Below are 22533 nucleotides of genomic sequence, written 5' to 3'. Positions count from 1 at the left end.
TTATATAGGCCAATTTTCATCTGTGACCTACTTAATTATTTTAGCACAGCTTCATCCTTATCCCTTTTACATGTTCAGAGTTTGGCTCCATGGAATAGGTCTCTACAAAGTTGGATGTTAGGAGAGAGGACTACTCTGCTAATAGAGCTTCAGTTAAAATATAAAGACAACGTAAAGTATGAATTCAATTTGCTGACGCCGCTGGGGTTAAAATAAATTTACTTATATTGCAGTTGTCAAATTCAAGTCCATGAGCCAGATTTGGCTCAGAATGTAATTATATTGATACACGTAACATTAATACTACAAATCCAAGAATCTTCTGCTGGCAGACTGCCTTCTTTATGATCTCAGAAGAGATGCCAGATATCTGGAAAAAATTAGACATTTTTCAATTTATGAAGGCTGGCCTGAGACTTTTTTCATGTCTCATACAGTTTCAGCCCACTGTGTATGAGTATGACACTCATGTTCCACTGAAATAATCACACTGAAAAATCCCATTTTTTATTTATTTAAATAGTTTTAAACATAATAGAAGCATGAGCAGAAAAATCCATTTATTTTTATTCATAAAAAAAATTCACCTGAACTTTTCATGACTGATGCAAATAAGAAAAAATATTAATTTATATTAAAAAGGCTATTACTGAAGTCTGGGCTTCAGAACTGAAACCTCTCCGTTTGGCTCTCATCAGGTAAATTTGTAGTTCCACATAATCTGTAAAAACAAGCAAGTTCATCTAGTTGTTGTTTTCAAAGCAGACAAAATTCTACTGGATCTGAGCTGCTGTTGTGTAACATTTCTGTAGAAATCCATGATTCAAAACCCAGAAATAACCAATGTGTTGGCCGATAGGCGGAGTAACCTGATTTGATCTGATGCAAAGTCATGTCCATCACACACACGCAAGCACACAGCTGATTTGTGAAAACCAAAATACAACCTGAAGGGAAGAAAAATGCCTCATCCCCATCACTCTAACATGTTCATTGATCACATGTTGATCGATGTGGTCAACATGTCAACTTCCAAGAGAATTTATGAAGATCCTAATTTGGGAAACATTTGCTGAAAAAAACTCCAGGTTTCAGCATTGTCCACTGAAGTTCACAGATGGTTTCCTCATTTTAATCAAGCAGAAAACACGGAAAACTTGAATTTTCATTGGCTTTCCTCAGAGGAAAACAGGTCCAGGTTGTTGTACAATACAATTATTCAGGCTGATCTGAAACAATAGTCCAGGGTCAAGGATCAGACTTTCTTTCACTGTTGGAGAAAAAACTGGAAATCTTGCTTTGAGTCTTCAGAGGTGGTGAGAGAGGAGCTGAAAAACAAAACAGAATCCTAAACACGGTGAAAAACTTTCAGCCACTAGACAGAAATGTCATTTCCAGTATGTAGCTGTGATGACATGGAACTGCAACAAACTGAAAACCAGACAACGTCAGAGATGCCTCAGAGAAACGTGTAACATCGCTGATGGATCCTGACCTGCAGAGGGCTGCTCCTCGCTCACAGCAGGACTGTCAGCGGCTGACACGGGCTGACCAATCAGAGCATCCAGCATCTCTTTGTAGCGCTTCTTATGGCGAGGGCGAACAAACACACCGAACCCTTGAAAACACACAATACACATATCCTTTTCGTCAAATCTCCAGCATGCAGAAGCCAGGAGATCTGTGGAGGACTCGGGCAGAACCTACTGATGAGGAGGTGGAAGTTCTCATCCCTCTCTGTGAATAAGCTCACCACGGTGGTCACCAGGCTGTCGTAATCGTCCGTCTTCTTGTAGCCGTGGATGGCCTGGAAGAGCTGGGCGGACTTTTCAGGTCCCAGGGCTTGCTTTACGTCGGCCAGGAAGGCAGCGTGGATCTCGCTCTTATGGTCAGAACCTGGCCAGAAGAATGCTCAGTGAGCTTATTCATCCACACTGCAGCTAATCTTCCAACTGAACTATTCAATATAAAATACTGCTGTCAATCAAATAATTTAATCAGATTAATCACACTAGCTCTCTGATAATTATGGGGTTTTTTTGTTTTGTTTTGTTTTGTAGCAGAAAGCAGGTGATGTAATCTCCCAGCACTCAACAGAAATTAAGAGAAACTTACTTCACTATTTATGCAATCAAATAGTAGCAAACTTGTTCAGGGGAAAGCAGACAGATGAGATGTATTTTATTTTAGTTTTTGGGGCCCGACCCCTTTCTGATGCCGCCCTGGACAACTGCCCATACAGCGCATATCAAAAACCATCACTATATGCACGCTTTCAAAAATGTTTTATTGTTTCAAACCAAACATGTCTGAAGATTCTCAGTTTTCCAGGTTTTAATATTCAGGAAGACTTAAAGGAAGTCATTTTGTCTTACGTATTCATTTAGAAATATCCCACTCCGTTCATTTCCTATGGAACTGGTGCCATGAGCCACTTGTCCTTGTCCTCCTCCAGCAAAATGACCACCGTAATTTGTGTGTGTAAAATTTCGAGCTCGTATACGTAAATGCGCACATGCGGGCTAGCGACGCAAAACGAGCAAGTTGAAAACTAAAACGTTTTGTTCCTGTCTGCGGTTGTGTAAAACGATCACCTTCCCCTGTTGTTCATTGCTCCCTGTCTGTAAGGTCCATAATGTTCTGCTGTGAACTACAGAACCCTCTGCGGAAGAGAGGCTTTTAGGTAGTTTGCTTAACCTGCATCAGGTAATATTAACACATTCAAATTTTCTGATTAATCGCATGTGTTAATGTGTTAACGTTGAAAGCTAAAAAACTGGCTTTTCAGAGCTATAACGACTCCATCAGACAGACAAAATGGCCAAACACACCAGTTGCCTCCTTAGCCTAAGATCTCCTACCAGATGGAGCTGCTCTTAATCCCTGCTGGCTCAGGTGTCGTCCTCCTCTGTTGAGCTGCTGAGTGTCGAGCTGACCGCATGTGGACCTGGAGCTCAGAGTTCCCACCGCTTGGCAATCTACAGCTGGAAAACAAACGCATCAAAGTTTTCACAAACCTATTTTTAGGAAATAACTGTAAATTTGTACTTTTTAATTATAATTTCTATTTTTCCCCTCTCCATTGAGATCACAAGGAGAGTTTCCTCTAGACGTCCACAGAAAGAATGGAAGTCACTAAACCGTTCCCAAGTTGCAATAGTGTATGAGCGTAGTTCGTTCTTGGTGGTTCTGAAGTGGTTCTTCGATAAGTTGAACAAGTAATATTTTCTTGGTGTTGTGAAGCGTTAGCTGACTGCTTTGCACCACAACTTAATGATATTTTATGTTGCCAGTTTTTGTTAATTATGTTTTCTTGCTTGTTGTATTTTAACTGCAGCCATCTCACTGTGAGCACTTAAGCGGGTTTAAGTCTGTCTAATTCAGCGTTTTATAGTATCCAGCTTAAATGTTGATAGTTGATCGTTTTCTCATTTTTTGTGGTAATTCCAGTTACTGAACCACCTCAACTAGAAAATCTTTAGTTTTTTTTTTCTCTGCGTGTAATTTAGTTCAAGTTATATATTGTTTGTCAGAAAGGGCCACATAATCAGAAACATCATCATTAAGGAAAAACTTAATTGTGAAGAAATATATTTTCCATGTAAACCACACGAGAATGATTTCAGTGAACTGCTGAAACAAGCTGCATACAAAGCATTACAAAGGTAACAATTAAATTTTCTGTCCTACAAAGTAAGAGCTCTTCCAGGTAAACACTAACCGCGTTTGCAGGCCTAATTTGCTCAAATCAGCCGAGCAAAGTCATTCGTTGGGTCATAAATGGCCAGTGGGGTGCACTATGGACACCCCTCATCTAAGTCAATATGCCCACCTGAACTAACACCACATGGAGATGCAACATCAGCAGCTTGTCACATGTCTGCTGGTCACAAACACACTGAAGCAGTGGTCCCCAAACATTTTCCTGTGAGGGCCAAATAACTTTTCCCTTCTCTGGTGGGGGGCCGCAGATTGTTGAGAGGGGAGGGGGGGTTCTCGATTGATTTTTACCCAGAAAGCACATGGGCAAAACCCATGAGTGAAACGGTCACTGGGACTGACTAGTATATATTCCATTGAGGGAATGTAACTTTAACATATTAATTTCTCATATGTTAACATAAAGGCTCATTTTGAAGTTTAAGTTGCTACTTACAGGCATTGCTTCGAAGAATTCAACCTGGAATGGGGCGTTCATAACAGACACGTGTGTTCATCTGCTCTACCGCTAGAGAACAACGGTACTGATTAAATAACATAAAAGTCAAGCAGTTCCCTAAAAGTCCAACAGATGGCAGCAATGCGCCCCACAGTTTACAGGACACACTTCCTGCTAAAGAGCCCCCTGGTGGTTGAAGAAAAATCCACATATAAACCAGAACATACAATAAATGAAAAAAAATCTGAATGCTCTCTGGTATTGTTCAGGGGGCCGGACCAAATGTGGAGGCGGGCCGGATCCGGTCCGTGGGCCGTAGTGTGGGGACCCCTGCACTGAAGGATTGAACTTGTTGGCAGTTTGCATTTAACTCAAAGCAATTCCAAGAAAGTTCCCGCTGTGACTTCTTTTTAGAGCCTCCATCAGTAACACAAAGAGAAGTGGCTCAGTTTCCTACCGGTCTGCAGAATCACAGCTTTCTTCTCCTCCTTAGACAGCGAGTGCTCCGGTTTGAACCCACAGCCCTGACCCAGCAGCTCCTGACATTTCTCATCAAATGTCTTTTTGTGATGCGGACGAACAAACTGGTAGAACCCTACGGTGCGGAAGCAGTTGTGGTTAGAGCAGACGTGCTTTTACCGGCTTCAGAGTCCGAGGCAGAACGACGCACCTCGGAACAGGCTGTGAGTGTTGGGGTCTTCAGCCAAAACAGCCGTCTCTGTCAGCAGGACGCTCAGGTCGTCCGTCTTCTTGTAGCTCTGCAGAGCCTGGACGATGTGGTCGAAGCTCACCTTGCTCAGAGACTTCTTCATGTCGGCCAGGAACTGTTTGGCCCTGCCGGCCTTACTTTCCTCTGACCCATCCTCGGAGACACTCGCTTTCTTTAGGTATAAAAATGAAAGGATCAGATCCTGATACAAACATGTTTATGTTAGGACAGTAGCAATAAAACAAGCAGATGCTCAGTTTGTTTGGACCTTGGTTGATCCACTGGTTGATTTAACAGAAGTGCAAATTTTATTTTAATTGAGTTTTTTTTGTTTGTTTTGTTTTTGAGACTTGGTGCCCCGACCACCGGATTTAGCACGTTTTCTGGGAAAAACCCTGGGTTCAACACTTGAGGTCTGAAAAAGCAGCATTTAATCATCAGTGTAACATGTACAGTGTAACATGTACCTGTTCCTGAATCAGCTTGATTTTCCGCTTCCCTCCCCGCAACTCGTCCTCCATCTTCTTGTCATATTGGAGGGACAAGGTGGACAAGCGGCTGGCCTTCAGAAGCAAAAAGTCCAACAAATTATTTGAAATGACAGCATTGTGACTCCAGGTTGATCATAAAGTAACCAGCTGCCCCACCTTCTCCTCTCCAACATCGTCCTTGTCGTCCTCCCAGCACCGGTCGCCTCTCTCCAGAGCGTCCAGCAGGTTGGTTGGTTTCCTCTGACTTTGCTGCACCTCACTCTCGTAGGCGATGCACAGCTTAGCCACTCCGTTAGCTCTGCTCTGCTCGTCTGATCAGAAACACGCCACACAAAGTAGCCATTTTAACATAAAATATGTCAGGTTTTGTTCTTTGTCTGTAGTTCCTGTTAAGTTAATGATGTCACACATGAAAGGATGAGAAGAAAACCATCCTGTTTTCTAGAAGACATTTAAGGAATACAACAACAAAAAAGAGGAAGAAGGTGATTTGGTCAGATCTAGTGAAAATAGGTACTGGACCTTAGAAGTTAGTGTTTTTATATGTGTTATTTCAGAGCACGTAGCAAAATGAAGTTACTATGTCACCTTCAGTTGCATAAAAAGTATAAATCAAACATAACTTAAAAGAAATGCGACTTTGATTTCTCAAACATGCATGAAACATTCCATGTATGCTTATGGTGAGAGAATAAGATTAGAACATAATGTAAGGCTCACAAAGGTATATAATACAGAATACCCTTCCTTACTTTAAGATGTGATGTTTCTTGAGGTTTAAAATTTCAACTATGAACTCAGCCTTTACAGAAAGTATTGAAGGGCAGGCTGACAGATGAATAGAATAATGAACAGAAAGACGACAGATTGATGGCAGAGCATTTTTAAAATACAATACTGACCCAGTTTTCTTCTCTTGAGGCTGGGAAGGTGTGCATCCAGGGCCTTTGCTTTCTGGGTGTGGTAACTTTCCGAGGCAGAGCCGGAGGAAAAACTGGGAGTGTTTGATGAGCATTCAGTTGGAAGAGTTTCTAGTGTAGGGATCTTCACCACAACAGGCCTCTGGGACATTCAAACCAAACCAAACTGAAGCTTTAGTCACATGTACAGCATGCCTGAACTCACTTAGAAATATTTTATCAGCACTTTACAGGTCAAAATGGTCAAATTCATAATCAGAAAAACGGTTTTCATTGATAAAATCATTCAAAGTAATGCAACGTACTATTTTCTGTGCAACCCGAAAGAACTGAGACACATCACGGACAACGTTCCCAAATTTGTCGTAGAGGCGAACGTACGGCTTGACCCAGGATGGAAGCTGAGCTCTGGCATCAGAGCTTTTAAACCTAGACAAGAAAAAAACAAAAACAAAACAAGTATGTTCCCATTTTCACCAGAGAAACAGAGATTTCCAGTGTTAGGAGTTGTGGTTAAAGTTCTTAAATTATTGTGGGAGTGGTTTACATGTAAAAATCAACAAACTTTCAATTCAGTTCAATAAATTGTAATTCATCACAAAAGGAAATTAAATGTCATCGTGTCTCATATCATCAAGGAGTGATTGTGGAGTCAACTCATGTAATATCTAGGGTTCATGTATTATTATTGAGCTTTTGAGATGCTAAATAATCAGCTGCTCCCATTTGTAAACAACCCCCATCACATCACATCACTGTTCAAACTTTTAAAACGCAAGAGCAAAAATCCTTCCAGCTGCACAGCATCCAAAACCTGAGAAATAATTGTTCATAAATGCAACTCCTGAATGAGAAAGAATCCAAACAAAAACAGAAGTCTGCAACTCTCTTAGCGACCGGTCTTGTTTCTTCACTAAGTCAAATACTAAACATTTTTGCCCCAAAAATGTGTTGCTCCCAAACTCCCTGGATGAACCGATATTAAATAAATTTTAAAATAACCTTGTATGTTTGAATGTAAATTAATTTCCAATGTCATTCCAAAGTATTTAGAATAATAAAAAAAAAAAAACTTAACAGAGGCTTGAAGAACAGTGCAAGAAAACTTGATAAATAAAAATCATGATAAATAAATAATTATGACATCTGATTATGGATTAATAATAGTAGAACCACTTTCTGACATCATTAAACATTCAGCTGTTGATTAAACTCTGTTCTAATCACCAGTTGCCTAATTATACCCAAGGAACTTAAAACTACGATGAACTAGTAACTAATTATAATACTACTACTACTACTACTAATAGTAATACATTTAATTTATAAATCTCTTTTTATATCACCAGGATAAAAACCAGGACATGTACCTTTGATCACAGAGAAAGATGGCTCCGTAGTCCTCCTTGTGGCGGATAACTCTCCCGATGGCCTGGTTCACTGCTCTGAAGGCCTGCTGTTTGTACCACTCCTGACCTGACAGGTACTGACAGGAAGAGGCATCATGTCACCACTGAACATCATCATGCTGGCCTCCCTGGGGCTCAGCTACCAGTCTAAGCTCACCCTCATTCCTGGAGATTTTTTTCTGCTCATTTCGTCCAAAAACTGCATCTTCAGGACGACCCGAGGGTCAAACTTAGGAGGAAACGGCAGGCCGGTGATGATGACGCCCCGGCCGAAGGTGTCTGCAAAATCCAAACCTTCACTAGCCTAGAATGAGAACAACAGGAACGGAGCTGCTGTGAGACAGTCAGTCATTCACACAGTGATTATCCTGTCTACTTGCAGGTTAAACTTGGGGAGTTTATTAAAGAGTTTTTTGCTAAACGGTTGGTTGAGGAGCAGTGAAATCCCTGCAGAAGTCAGGAATATTTCTGCCTACTTCCATTTCTCCATGGCCTCTCACAGAAACCACTCGAGCCGCTTGGGCTTCCAGGACCCATCAGCTGCTTCTGGTCAATAAAACCTTCAACATGGATTTCTCAGGAATACTTTCCAAAACTAAGATGGCAAAGATTAAACATCTTGTGAACATAAATTTACAAGTTCTTCCCGATTTCAACTGAATCACACATCTACAAAAGTAACATGTAGAGAAGTGAGACTTTCAGCTTCTTCCATTCACTTATTTCGCTTCAGAAAAGTTCAGAACTCTTAAAACTAAAACATTTAACAGAAACCGTGATGCATCATCAAAACACAGAGAGCTGTAAGGATCATTATCATTAAGATCATTCTCAACACACCACCAGGGTCTGGTGTACCGAGACAACAATCAGCTGCATATTTCTTCCATCATCCATGAAGCTTCGGAGGAAAAGCAGGACGAAGACTTTGCGCTGCTATATGAGCTCACCTTCCCACGACAGACGGCAAAGAAGCTTCCTCCTTTTGACGCTGGGTCATTCACTTTGTTGTAATACCCATCCATAACCTTTAAACACACACAATCAGGCTCAGGTCAGCAAAGAAATCCAATCCAACTACTACGATCCCAGAGACCCTGAATATGGAGGTTCTTAACATTAATTATTGAAAAACCAAGAAACCCACAAAAAAACATGCAAAGAAGTTGGACGCACTTTGACAAAAATTTGATTTGGCAAAAAACAACAATCAAGATAATGTGCTAAATATATATTTAATTTTGTTATTTAAAAAGGTAATTTATTCTGTAAGAAGAAATAATTCCTGATTTTTGCCCCCTTTTGTTCTTCATTCCTCTGTGTGTCTTCCAGTTCCATTTAATGAAAACCCAGCTCACCTCATTAAAGGTTCCCTTCCCTTTGGGTTCAACAAACATGGGCTTCATGTTCTCGATGCGATCCGTGTGTCCGTTGGCCTGGAGGGAAAAACCAAACTCAGCAAAATGCTTTGATACGTAACACCGAGTAAAAGCTTTAAGACGAGCAGCAACATGGCACCTTTACACACACAGGATGCATCACGATGAACATCAGTGAAGGGGGTTCAGGATTTCCCCCAGTGTTTTACAAGCCTGGCGGGCCACCAGGCTTCACTTGTGCCCCTGCCAGGCTTAGCATTGCTTATTTCCTTAAGTATTTTTAAAATGTTTGCAGTTTTTAAGACTTATTGTTGGTGTTTAGGTATTAATCCTCCAATCTTTCAATAACACATAATTATCAAGTCCATCCATCCATTTTCTGCCGCTTATCCGGGGTCGAGTCGCGGGTTCGAGGGTTGCTGCCGCGACAGACACCAACAACCTTGCGGCCGCAACTCCGATAAGCCGCCTCAGCAATGGAGGTAGGGAACATGGTCCACTCAGACTCAATGTCCCCCACATCCCCTGGAACGTGTTCGAAGTTCTGCCGGAGATGGGAGTTAAAGCTCCGTCTCACAGGGGACTCCACCAGACGTTCCCAGCAGATCCTCACTACAGGTTTGGGCCTGCCAGGTCTGACCGGCTTCCTCCCCCACCACCGGAGCCAACTCACCACCAGGTAGTGGTCAGTGGACAGCTCCGCACCTCTCTTCACCCGAGCGTCCAAGACATATGGCCGCAGATCCGATGACAAAATCGATCATCGAACTGCGACCTAGTGTGTCCTGGTGCCAAGTGCACATATGGGCACCCTTATGCTTGAATATGGTGTAATTATCAAGTGATATTTTCAAATTTCCTGTCAACTTTAAACATCTTTTAACTGAAAAACACGACGGGCCCCTTAATGAATGACTGCCCTAGCACCCAACCACCAGGCTTAGCAGAAAACAGAGCTGCTGTTTCTGACTAGAACCTATTTGAAAAGCAACGCTGGGTCCTTACAGCACTGACTGCTGATCAGATGATCCTGGTGTGGGTTGGTTGATAGAAAACAGTAGCAACATATACTCTGATACATGGCTGATGCGCCCAGTGTGTATTGCTCTTTACTTTCAGAAATGTAAAAATTCTGTCCAGCAAATCAAAACTTTAAATCATTAGAAAATAAGACAAGAAAACAAGATGAGGGGGAAAGAAAAAAGTTTCCTTGAACTGCATAGATGTCTTCTAAAAAAGTTATCCTGGAGATTTTGGACTCACCCTCCAAAACTCCAGAGTTTTCTCCATCAAAGGGAAGGAAGGAAAAAACACCAAGAGGCCATGAGGAACCACCCGGCTAAGGTTGGCTGAGGAGAAAACAAAGACAACAACAAGAAACCAGAAGGAGCTTCAGAAATGAAATAATATGGGAACAGAAAATGTTCATTATTTCCAAAACCCGACAGCTTGTGATTGGATAATATCAACTATCACAACTGATTTAAATCCAATTGAGTGTTCATTTACCAACAGCAGCAGTTAGAAAACAACTAAAACTGGAGACAGCTGTTTATTTTTTTGTTTGCTCTGAAAAGGTCCTTTTACACGTCGATCTGATTGTATTGTGACTAAAGAGTGTTGATTGCGTCTTTATTTCCAGCAATAGGGAAAAGAATGAAAAAGTTAAAAAAAAACAAAAAAAACAATAAAGAAGCTGGATCTTACCTACAGTGTTTCCTAAAGAAGTCATGTTATCAGGATTAAACCTAGCAAAGAAAAAACACATCAACACAGCTGCTGCACAGGTGCCATCACAGCTGTCAAACAATACATTTACATATTAATGAATACACAGATTTTTGGATGTAGAACTTTGTATCTGTATTTTTGTGAGTTCATATAGTGTACCAACTTAAATGGAGATTGTCTGTGTAATTCTCTAGTTTTTGTATTTTATGTTATTTTGTCCCTGTGTGTGTTCAACATGCAGCACAAGCAGCTGATGCAGATTGGCAATGTTTATATTTCTTTAAAATGGTAAATGTTGAATACAACATAACATTTTTCTATTATTAGCAATGTACTGTCTTTCATTTTAACTTTATGGAAAGCAGGGTCGTAGAACATCCAGTGACTAAAAACTAACAAAAAACCCCCCAACAAAAACATGACTGGCCCAAAAGTTCATTTACTTGACAAGACAGAGCAGTTATTTTCAAACTAGAAAAAGTGACTCACATCCAATTATTGATCAAAGATGACGCAAAACAAAAAATAAAAAAGTAGACCAACAAAATAAAATAAAAAATAAAATAACAGAGCAAGAGAGAGAGACAGTCACTCACTCACACAGTGACAGTCTAATGTCTATGTTCTAACCACAGCTTCTGACTGAAGCATTTCTATTTTTAATGAATCTAGATTAGAAGAAGTCCTTCATTTAGCTGATGTTTGGAAGGCTTCGTGCAAAACAATTTAACATCTGAGGAAAAACTGAGAAAGACCGACGCCACGATTCTCCTCATGCTGAGAACATTTACCTTCGATCGAATGCTGAACTCAGGTGAACTCCATCTGGACCTCGATCAATAACGCTCACAAAGATCTGGTCTCGCTCGATCACATGGCCATTTTCAAGAAGCACCGGAAATTTTCTGGAACAAATAAAAGAACCGAATCAGAGCAAGTCACGGGTTCAAAATACTGACAACACAATCCATCACAAGCTGTTCAAATACAGAAGGTCAGAATAAGCAAAAATAGAATAAAGTCTGTTTTCATGAATTTAATTATTGAATTTAAAAAAAAAACATCAGATCTATAATCAGCTAAGAAAACAAAAAGTGAATGATTTAGTTGATGTGTCCAGGCATGGGCCAAATATCAACCAGGCCTAAAACAATCTCTGTTTTGTCCTTGTCATTTCTTATTATAAACTGATTAGAGGAGCCTTACATCCTCATCTCAGAGGTGAAAGAGGTCAGGGGTGAGAGGGTGCCACTGGTCAGAATAACACAGCGAACCTCCTGATTCACCAGGTCCTGCATGCTGAAGCCAGGGGAGAAGCACCAGTAGCTCAGGACGTTGCCTACAACACACACACACAGAAGCAGATCAAACATTTAACTCATTCAACAGTCGGATGAGCTCACCGTTGGAGGAGTGAGCTCCTCTGTCTGCCATGAGAGAGAACCGACTGATCAATTTACTCACAGATCAGAATAATAGCAACCTGAAGAAAATTAGCCTTCAGTGACAGCACATGTTTTTTGTAATCATTTAAAATGATCTTCATCAGTGGTTCTCGGGTTGTTCTTTGGCAGCTTCCTTCTTCATTTCCAGTCATTTGCATAGGAAATTAACAGCCATCTATAAGATTATAGAGATGGCTGTCTCTATAATTAACAGCCATCTATAAGATGGCTGTTAATTATAGAGAAATGCTAACCATTAGACTTTAGATGAAAATCTGGTAATCAGTTTATATTTATGCACCTGAAAAATAGGTCACGTGCTCTTCATCTACCAGAGGTGATGTGTTTTGGTACTACATTTCATTTGTCCTCCATTTGTATATTGTACTGCTGATTTTATAAAGAGGTTCTGCACCCAGAACCATTTTCTAATTATTAATAAAACAAATACAGAAACCAGATGCTGAAGAACCTACCACAGTTTGGAAAATGTATATTCCAGCATCCTTTTTTACTCTACGGATGCAACTTTACAGAATAAAAACCATGAGTTAAATCCAATTGTTTTAAATAAATAACCATGTTACCAGAGATCCATACCTTGTTTCTTTGAAGATGTAGAAGGAGCGGACCACAAATCAGGGGTCTGTTTCTTTTTCTGGTAGCTGTTGTCAAGATGGATGTGAACCTGAACCAAGCAGACCGTCACACCTTATGTTAGTGTGCAAGCAGGATCAGGAGGCAGTAGATAAAAATATTATTGTTTTTTTTTTTTGCTGGAACAAAAAAAAGGGGGTGACAGCGGTAGGAGTTCTCCCTGAAATCGGTGGTTAGCTGGTTCGACCCATGCTCCCACTCACTGTTTGTGTCCTTGCCACAAACATCGACCACCTTTGCCTGCTGCTGGTGGTCAGAAGGGCGGATAGAGCAAAATGGCAGCTTCGCTTCTGCCAGACTGCCCAGGGCAGCTGTAGCTACAATCCAGTAGCTTCTCATCATCAGCGTGTGAATGCACTCTTTGAGATCTCAATTTGATATAAAGGGCACTATAAAAACAATCTATTATTATTATTGTTATTATTATTAACTGAACAGACCTTAAAATGGGCTGAGTTGAACTCCATCTGCTTCTGTTTGTCCTTATCCGATGGTTCCCCACAGAACACCAACTAACAGACCAGAACACAAGAACAACTCACTGTTCCACTGCAACAGACTCGGGAAGAATAAATTAGCTTTAGATGGCTAAAGCTGATTTTGCTTTAGCCATCTAAAGCTAATTTTACCAGCATATGTGGCTAAATGTGACCTCAGATATCTTACGATTTTACTGTAAAATAACAGAAGATTTAAACTCAAAATCTTCTGTTTTGAGTTTAACACAGAAAAACTCAAAATATATTTCTGAATTTCATGAGTGAAATTCAGAAATATCATCAATCTGGTAAGGAAGAAGCACAGACCTTCAAAAAACAACATGTCAATCAAATGCTACACAGAATCAAGGACTTTCTGACAGTGGACTGAGTGAACCTTCTGGTATATAAAAAAAAGCCTGACTTTGTGGAAAGTTTGATTTTTCTCTGCATAAAAAAAGAGTTTCCTGACATCCTCTTACAAGAGCTACTAGTTTTCATCCAACAAACGGTTTTATATTCCACTGGTGACTGGATTAAATGTAGAAACACAAACTACATCCTAAAGATGGAAATACCATAATCAGAACTTTTTCTGAGTTCTTAACATACATTGGATCCTCCCAAGTCAAAATAGCTAAGTCAGGTAAATTCCTACATTTCCACATATTTGTCTGGACATCTCGACAGCTACCTGAAGCGTCTTCCTCAAACTTCATCCTGTGGCTCACCTGTATCATATCAACCAGTTTCTGCAGTCCAGCCGTACTGAGGAAAATTCCTGGCACTGGTGAAAAACATCATGTAAACGACTGGTTAGAGAAAAAAATCTGCACATGCATAACATTATTGTAACACAATTATTCCATTAAAGCCTATGAAAAGGAGTAGAAAATGTATAATAGACAAAGCAGCAATATGAAGAGATGCCGTCATACTGACGTCCAGCCAAGCTTCCAATGATCTGCTCCAAAGCGTCGTGGATCTCTGTCTTGGTCTTGTAGGTCAGATGGGCTCTCTCCAGCAGCTCGTAGATGAAGCTGATACAGAAAGAAGGGGACATGTCAGATCTGTCTATGATATGGAGAAAACAGTGCAAGAGCAAAAAACAAAACCAAAAAAATGAACAGTCATTTTTCGGTAATTGACCCTGTGTCTTTGTTAAGACACACCTGTGATCTATGAATCGTTCTGGCACTCTTCAGAACTGTACCCCTCCGCCATGACAGATGCCAAAACAACCTATGAGCTCCCGTGTAGTCTGTCAAAAAACAGACATCTGGTGGCCTAATGTCATTTTTATTTAGTTGATTTCACTTTAAAAATGGTCATAGGATGCTGCACGGTTGGCTGCACAAACAAACAAGAATGCAAACTTTTAATGAGGAAAGATGTATTGTGGGTAAGGCATCATTTAGTGTCGGGCCTGAAATTGATAGTCTACATTTAGAATTTGATAATGTTCTAGTGTCTGCCATGTTTTCACATTAAAAAACAAAAACAAACAAAAAAAAAAGGGTCTTTCTGCTGAATTATGGTGCTGATGTCAGCTGCTCTGCTTCACATCATGGCACACTGGCCTGAAGCAGGAGCAGAATCCTGAGTTTGAATTAATAACAACATAAATGCGTTTCAGATCCGGGGTGTTTAATCCTTCAGTGGTTGTAGTTTGAAGGTTGTTCAGGAGGCTCCACTTCTTCTGCTTCGGAGTCAAAGGTGAACGGGTTGTACCACTGTGTGTCTGCTGGTAGCCATTTTCACGTGTCTGAGGTGCCGATATAAACACTGAGTTAACGCTACAACACGTTCCTCAATGAGCTCAAAACAAGCAGAACTGATTGGGTGAAATCTCAATATCTGAGAATGATTTTGTGTATTAAATGTAATTAACACTGTTTTGCATAGGCCACAGAACTATCCTAGTTTATTCAAGAAAGCGTAATAATGGATATTTAAGGGTAACTAATGCCCAACTCAACATTTCTGCTGATAAACTGTCTGGATAGGTTATTATTTAGGGTTATATCTTTACGTTTCTGTGCAATTGTTAGAATTCTAATATAAATTTGTCTAGTTCTTCATTCTTTTGCCTTAAACCGTCTCATTGCCTGCCTTCAGTCGAAAGTTACCTTGGTAACCGCTTGGCACAGCTTGGTACAACTACATCACAGCCCCACATTCAGGTCTAAAACCATCTCACTCTGACACACAGCCTAGTAGCTGTGGACATGGAATAGTGAGCATGGCTGCACAAACCACTGATCAACTGCGCTAAAAGGCTTGGCAAATGTGTGCTTAATAAGTAAAGTGGGCACAGAGCGAAATAAGTCTCTTCTTTGCTCTGACCGTAAGCTGCAGGAATGTGGGCACAAATTCCACTCATGTATATTTTGTACTTGTAAACTAGAATGCGTAGCTGTGACTTGAGTTTTGTAAACTTGTAAAACAAAGGGTTGAAAATGTTATTTTTTGTATTGAAAAATAAAAATGTATGTATGTGCAAAAGATTTGGATTTTTTTTTTTCCAAAATAATTTCACAAACTGTTAAAATCACCTACATTCCTGGTTTTGTGATGCCTCTGTCACTTGGAACTTCATATGAATCAATGGCAGTTTCCAAATCCAGCAGTATTTCTGTCAAAGCAGACAGAACATCTCCTGGTCTTCAAATACAATCAGAGAGATACTACCAGAAAAGTGTTGCACATAAATTATACTTACGTTTGATTTTAGCAATTGTACTTATATCTATTTTTAAACCTGAAAAAATACAGAGATGAAACAAAGTTACATTTTTTAGTGGTACAAATCTGCAGTTTATGTCCTCATAAATTCTCAACGCAAATTACTGCAATCTATGACTTCAAGACTTTAAAAGCACTGCATTACAAGGAAAAGTTTCAATTTACTTGCTTTTTAGGAGTAAATGATTGAATTAGCTATTCAAGAAACTTAACCTGAGCTGAGGGACTCTACATTGTGGTCTTCTGTAACAGAGTCTCTTTGGCTGACTTCTCTAGCCTGCTCCACCAGCAGCCGGTCCACAGCAGTGATGGCAGAAGCGATATCGTATGGAGTCAGGTCAAAGGACGTCGACTCTTCACACGTCTTCTCCTGCAGAGAACAGAAAGGCTTCATCTGAGGCATATAAAATCATCAAAACAAGGTGGCTCCACAAAGTATTGACTCAGGGGTGATTAATACTTTTGCACACCGCACTTTTCAGTTTTTTTTATTTGTAAAACATGTTTTGAAATCATGTATAGTTTTCTTTCTACTGTCTGGACAGTGAGTGTTTGAAACCGAAGCCAAATTCTTTGTTTGGCCACACAATAAGTGACATGCCGCCGATTTAGACAATCAATATTTTTAGAGTACAGGGAATCAATCTTACCACATTGTGAGCTTCGTCAAAAATCACCACAGCTCCGTTCAGCTCAATATTGTGAGCCCTGCGGCTCTGTGGAGAAAAGGACAACATTGCGACTTTTTCAGAGAACTTTGGTTTTGCTAAGACACACCTGTGACCTACGAATCATTAGAACATAACAGGCTCTTCAGGAGCACACCTGTTAGAAAACAAGGAGCTTCAGTCAGAACATCCATGTTAGGAAGATATGAGTCATTTCTTTTGCAATCATGACTCCTTTTCTTAATTTAAAGTGTTTGGCTATATAAAGAGAAATGAAAATCAACACAGACGAAGACAAAACCGTCCATCCATGACTTAGCTCACTTTTGGATCCAGCAGATAGTTGTATGGCATGAAAATGACATCAGCTTGCTGCTTTAGAGAACGACTGAGGTAGTACGGACAAACCCTGGCGAGATACAGCAGATCACACGTCAATGCTTTAGCCAACGTCCAAGTAAATAAACAGTCAGAGGTAGTAGGGTTACCTTTGTTTGTTGCCAAATTTGACCAAGTCCTCCACATCAAGGATAGAGTTAACCAAGTCTCTGTCTGTGCTTTTCTCTAAAGGAAGACAATGAAAAAGGAAGAATCATAATTTAGACAACTGCTAATCTTATTTTAAAGACACACTGCATATCTTGGGATATCTACCTAATGAACCTCTAATGCTTGTAAACAATTAATGCTGTTATTTATGATGTTTTGGACTTAAAAAAGATTGTTTAAACACCAAAATATGTTCATTTAAGAAGCCTTTGTGGTACTCCTAATTATTAAATTCTTGATATATATAGTAATTGATAGATTAAGAATCAATACTCCAAAAAACATTATTTATTTCTACTTCAGTCAAAATTAATAAAGCATAACTTTCTGATAATAAAATTCTGTATTTTACATTCTGTGTATTTGGAATATGTACCAAATCTGTCGATAACTCTGAACTAATGTTAATTAATTCAGAGCTAATTGGTGAGTGCTGGACTTGTGCTTTCATCTATTAGTTTAAAACCTAAACCTTATCAGGCAGGTAAGATAACTGAGACTGAAATATTTGACTATTTTCTTGTTGTGCCCCGATTTAATTTTGATCTGAATTACTAGCTTCATTAATAATTGCCCAAAGCAATTATTTCACATATTTATAACCAACAGTAGACTCCTAGTAGCACAACAGCATTCCTCGTGTTTTTGCTCAGTTAATGTCACTTCCCTGGTAAAAACCGATCATTACCGTCAACGTTGTTGTAGAACTGACATGACCTGGTGGACACCTTCCCTCTGCACATATGAACCTGGATAACAGAAGATTTCAAATAATTATCTTCAGATATGTATAAACTGGCTTAGTACAAGGATTCATGCCAACTTTGAATCTCTGCCGTTATATTTAGCAACTTTTCAAACAAAAAAATCTGTATGGCTGAAAATCGAACTCAGCAGGTCAGGCTTTTCAAAGATCAGTGATCAGCCAGAAAACTGCAATCAGTTCATCCCTATTTTAAACCACCAACTAGACTGCAAGCATGGCCCAGTTTATCAGCTTGATGTTTAGTTGGAGTGGTAGCAGAATTATTCAATCTACTTGAGACAACAGGTGTTGCAGTAAGCGCTTCGGTGTCGAGCTTACCTTGATGTGGTTGCTCTCCTGACGCATTACTTCCTGGTTGATACACAGCTGCTCTCTTGAGCCCAGCACACACACCTTTGGCCTAATTCAACAGACATACAGAGAAATCCAAATTATAATGCCGATGTTCACCAAGTTTAACCTGAAACACTAAATTCAGCTCGACAGTTCCAACTTTAACGCAGACAGCCTCCCCGTTTGACTCCAGAGTACTTTGGTACACACACGAGTTCCTGGCTGCATAGATGCCTGCAATTACGGATGGCCATTTATTGTATCATTTATCCTGATGAACTTGATTTATTATTGTCACAATAAATTCCAATCAATGATATTTATTTATTTTTTATTTGACTGGTTTCCTAAAGAAGCGTATTACACATAGGTGTGTTTTTCAAAAGCACCATTTGTGTTTGTGGGGTTATGATTGCTGTGCCATGCAGTCAGCTCAAATTTAAATGTATCACATACAGTAAGAAGTAGTATAAATAACAAACTGGGTAAGGAATGGAAAGCCAAAAGAGCCTCAATTAAGCCAATTAAAAGGATACATGTGAAAATGTTAATAAAACTTGAGATGCCTTCATCAAATTGATTAACAGCTTTTATCTTAGTTTTCTAAAGAAAGAATAACATCTAGAAACCGTTATCATTTAGAACAGGAAGAGCGTAAACTAAAAAGAAGGGGACAGAACAAAGCATCAATCAGAGAGTAAATATAAATTATCTTCTACTAGCTCCAGACTGTCATGGGTGGAGGCCCATCGCAGATGATCTGGCCCATGTAATATTTACATGGAGTGTAATGATGAGAAGGTATTCTTACATAAACACAATTTCTTAGCAAGTGTAAATGTATGCCAATCAGCAACAAAGACTTAAACAATTGACTGAATAAAAACTAACAACTTGTATTTTGTACAAGTTAATACAGCAAATGTTTACCTGTCTCATCTCTATAAAATCTTTAAAACACTACTTTGAACTCTCGTTATATACGATAATCTCCATTATGCAAACCCAAACAATGACACTGTATGAAGCTTATCAATAAGACTGTTTACCTGTATGAAGTGTTCTTTAACTCATTGATAACCTGTGCGAGCTGTGAGTGAGTCCTGGAAGCGTAGATGATCTTGGGAATATCAGTGTAGTAGGCTGAAGGACAGAAAGATCAGAAGAACCATCGTCAAGTGATGAAGTTGCATCAACTTAGTTGCTGCTTCTCTCTCAAGTTTCTAACAGGATGATCAATTCCATCAAACTATTATCTTCATCTTAACCCAGGGTCAGGTTGTAGAAGTCCAGACTTCCCTTTCTGCAGCCACTGGGGCCATTGTGCCACCACTGAACCTCCAGCACATCCTGGGTTTTCCTCTGGGCCAATTTTTATGCTCCTCTAATTTGGAAACAACCTTCCAGAAAATTGCAAAGCTGCTGAAACTTAAGAGTTTCTTTAAACCCAGGCTGAAACATCACCTGTTTATAACTGTCTCTGACTAATAATAACTGGAACATTAATTAATTATAGTCTTTATTCCAATATTTGATCATTATTCTAATGGTATTTGAGAAAATGCATATGCAGGCAGTTTATCACTGCCAAGTTATAGAGGACTGCTCAATATATGGAATCACAGTGAACAACAGGAAGTATAAAACAAGAGATAATAAAAACATAGCATGAAATAACATTCAATTGCAATGAATCTGGCATCCAAAGATATCTGTCTGTATAATAAATAAATGCTGTAGATGATGTTATAACAAAAAAAAAAACTGTCTTAACATGAAATCTTGGATAGTTTTTGCTCAAGATGATCATCCTGTAAGAACCCCCTGCTGGTCAGTACCTGTCCATAGAAAATACCAACTATGGTTCAGACATGCAGGGATGTCTTCTGTGATGAAGACACAGAGACAACAAAGTAACATACTTGGCTTGTCCCCGTCGGTAGCAGCTGTGCCCCAGGAAGCCAGAGGTGTGCTTGGGAACAACTCCTGTCCTTTCAGCTTGTCTGCTAGCCTGCGAGCAGAGATGGAGTCCCTGAAGTGCTCCCTCCATGCCAGAGTGGCACACAGCAGACACAGAGTTTTGCCAGTTCCTGTAGGACTCTCCAGAACCCCATTAGATTTCTGGAAACAAGAAGCCAGACACACAGCTTTTACAGAATTTATTTTCTTTATTGCACCTTAACTCCTAATATACCAAGGAGGGCAGTGGCAGCTACACTGGCACTTTCTGGTGTCAGCTGCCACAGCTTAGTAGCATCAGCTTCTGACTTTTGTGGCATTAATATAAATATTAATAGGTATTTTTGCACAAATAAAAAAAAAGTACATACACTCTGTTGGCAGCAGCCTTGACTTTGTAATACATATACATATGTACAGACTTGAGTAGTAACTAACTACATTTACTCACATTTATTGACTAACTTTTTTGATATGCTCTACTACTTTGTACTTTTACTTGAGTAATTTTATGATAAAGTATCACTGTTCTTGAGTAAAATTTCTGGATTCTCTACCCACTGAAGGAAAAATTAACATGTTTTAACCAAAGATTCACCATTCATTCCTCCTCAAAGTACAGCTCGGTACTTATTGCTAGCTAAACAGCAGATGTACCGGGTGTGGACGTTTCTAGAAAGCTTTCGTGTTTCCATGGGAACTTACCTCCTGCAAACATTGTAACACTTTGCTCATGTAGTCTTTCTGACACTCGTACGGAGTGAAGGGGAAATTTACTGTCACTCCTCTCAGATTCAGTGAAGGCATCTCTGTCTCCCCAGCCGGACAAACTGCAGTTCAGACGGCCTGTTAACGCCTGCTATGTTCAACACAAAGAAGCACATTACAGGTAAAGTTTGTTGTCACTAATGGAAACTTCAATAGCTTCGCGCCAGCTTTTTCTTCTTTTTTTTATTTCTTCTTCTTGAAATTTATTGCCGGTTGGCAAAAAGGTTTTTTAAGTGAGCATTACCGCCACCAACCGGTAAGGAGTGTGAACCATATGACATAAAAAAACAACAATATCCTATTATAAAACTTATACTGTTTTAAAAAAAATCAAATATATCTCGATGTCCTCTGCTTCCCGAATCCTTTTGCAATAAATCAACAATGTCAAGTTTCATTTTCATATTGCTAAGGTTCCTAATTAACTTGTTTCTCTGAATCCGGTAATTCATACAAAGCAAAATAACCTGTTCTATTGTCTCTTCCCCACAATCACATTTTCCCTGTCACATTTCCCTATCAGAAATAATGAGCTACTTCCTACCGACATTTTGGTAATTTCCCATCCTCCCATATCTGGTCATACAGTTCTAATAAAATATTTTTAGAAGATTCACTTAAATTACTAACCATAGAAGATTTAAGACTTAAATTCCTAACCATTGCTTAACAAATTTGATCTTTCATCTGATCAAAGTTTGCACCAAGATGTTGTATATCTTCAATAATCTGTTGAGAGCATCATCTCTTCTGTCGTCATCTGTTGGGGCAGTAGCACCAGAACCAGGGGCCTAGAAAGGCTCAACAACCTGAAAAAGAATTATGCATAAAATCAAGAAAATTATGGACAACTCTGACCATCCCTTTCTTGAAACTGTTGTAGAAAAACAAATGTCTTCAGTTGGAGGCTTCTTCAAATTTGCTGTAATACCGACAACAGGAGATATTTCCTGTCTACAGTCATCATCATCTGTGATAACTGTTTAATTAACAGTTATTAACATTTGATTTCCCTTTAGGATCAATAAAGTATTTTTGAATTTGAATTAAGTCACAGGACATTTTCCTTTGATTCCAATAACTGTGGGAAAGGAGGAAAATGAAGATTTGGACATTTTTGCCAAACAATAATCGCTATAAGGACGTAGATTTTCATCTAACTTCAGTTTGCATTAGGTAAGGCTGAATGTGTAAGAATCGTCAATAAATCGTTCAAAAATCTTTGACAGGAATATTGTGAAATGAATGGTAGTCTACCAGGATTTGTAGGACATGCAAGCAGAAACCCTCCACCCACACAGACGTTTGTATTGTCACAGATTACCCATCTCATATTATACTGTCATGACATAGAGGCACTTAAAAA

General features: G+C 39.4%; 1 protein-coding gene across 1 annotated transcript; it reads right to left on the bottom strand.

The window, feature by feature from the left end:
- Window positions 1-491: 491 nt before the first annotated feature.
- rtel1 (regulator of telomere elongation helicase 1) lies at window positions 492-21367 on the bottom strand. The gene is made up of 33 exons (XM_007575438.2): window positions 21105-21367; window positions 20363-20561; window positions 19490-19583; window positions 18426-18507; window positions 18030-18090; window positions 17281-17356; window positions 17117-17201; window positions 16775-16840; window positions 16338-16494; window positions 16102-16140; window positions 15939-16014; window positions 14322-14419; window positions 14111-14166; window positions 13341-13412; window positions 12844-12931; window positions 12005-12137; window positions 11590-11703; window positions 10775-10815; window positions 10331-10416; window positions 9047-9124; window positions 8639-8716; window positions 7846-7992; window positions 7650-7765; window positions 6585-6708; window positions 6262-6421; window positions 5516-5670; window positions 5336-5431; window positions 4830-5040; window positions 4617-4754; window positions 2862-2984; window positions 1708-1896; window positions 1496-1618; window positions 492-1328 (listed from the first exon to the last, which is right to left on the bottom strand). Exons 1-33 carry the CDS (start codon window positions 21204-21206, stop codon window positions 1249-1251), a joined length of 3543 nt encoding a protein of 1180 aa, XP_007575500.1. The 5' UTR covers window positions 21207-21367; the 3' UTR covers window positions 492-1248.
- Window positions 21368-22533: the final 1166 nt, after the last annotated feature.

The sequence above is a fragment of the Poecilia formosa genome, unplaced genomic scaffold (genome assembly GCF_000485575.1).
Source record: "Poecilia formosa unplaced genomic scaffold, Poecilia_formosa-5.1.2 Scaffold377, whole genome shotgun sequence".
In the NCBI taxonomy this organism is placed as follows: domain Eukaryota; kingdom Metazoa; phylum Chordata; class Actinopteri; order Cyprinodontiformes; family Poeciliidae; genus Poecilia; species Poecilia formosa.
The sequence above is the reverse complement of the archived record's forward strand: the minus strand, read 5'-3'. Positions and strand labels throughout refer to the sequence as shown.

Excerpts from the sequence above, each read along its gene's own strand:
- rtel1 (XM_007575438.2), bottom strand. The coding sequence starts at position 21,206 with ATGCCTTCACTGAATCTGAGAGGAGTGACAGTAAATTTCCCCTTCACT. Across the intron at positions 7,993-8,638 it reads TTGCCGTCTGTCGTGGGAAG|GCTAGTGAAGGTTTGGATTT; the intron begins GTGAGCTCATAT and ends TTCTCATTCTAG. Across the intron at positions 1,619-1,707 it reads GAACTTCCACCTCCTCATCA|GGTTCGGTGTGTTTGTTCGC; the intron begins GTAGGTTCTGCC and ends TGTGTTTTCAAG.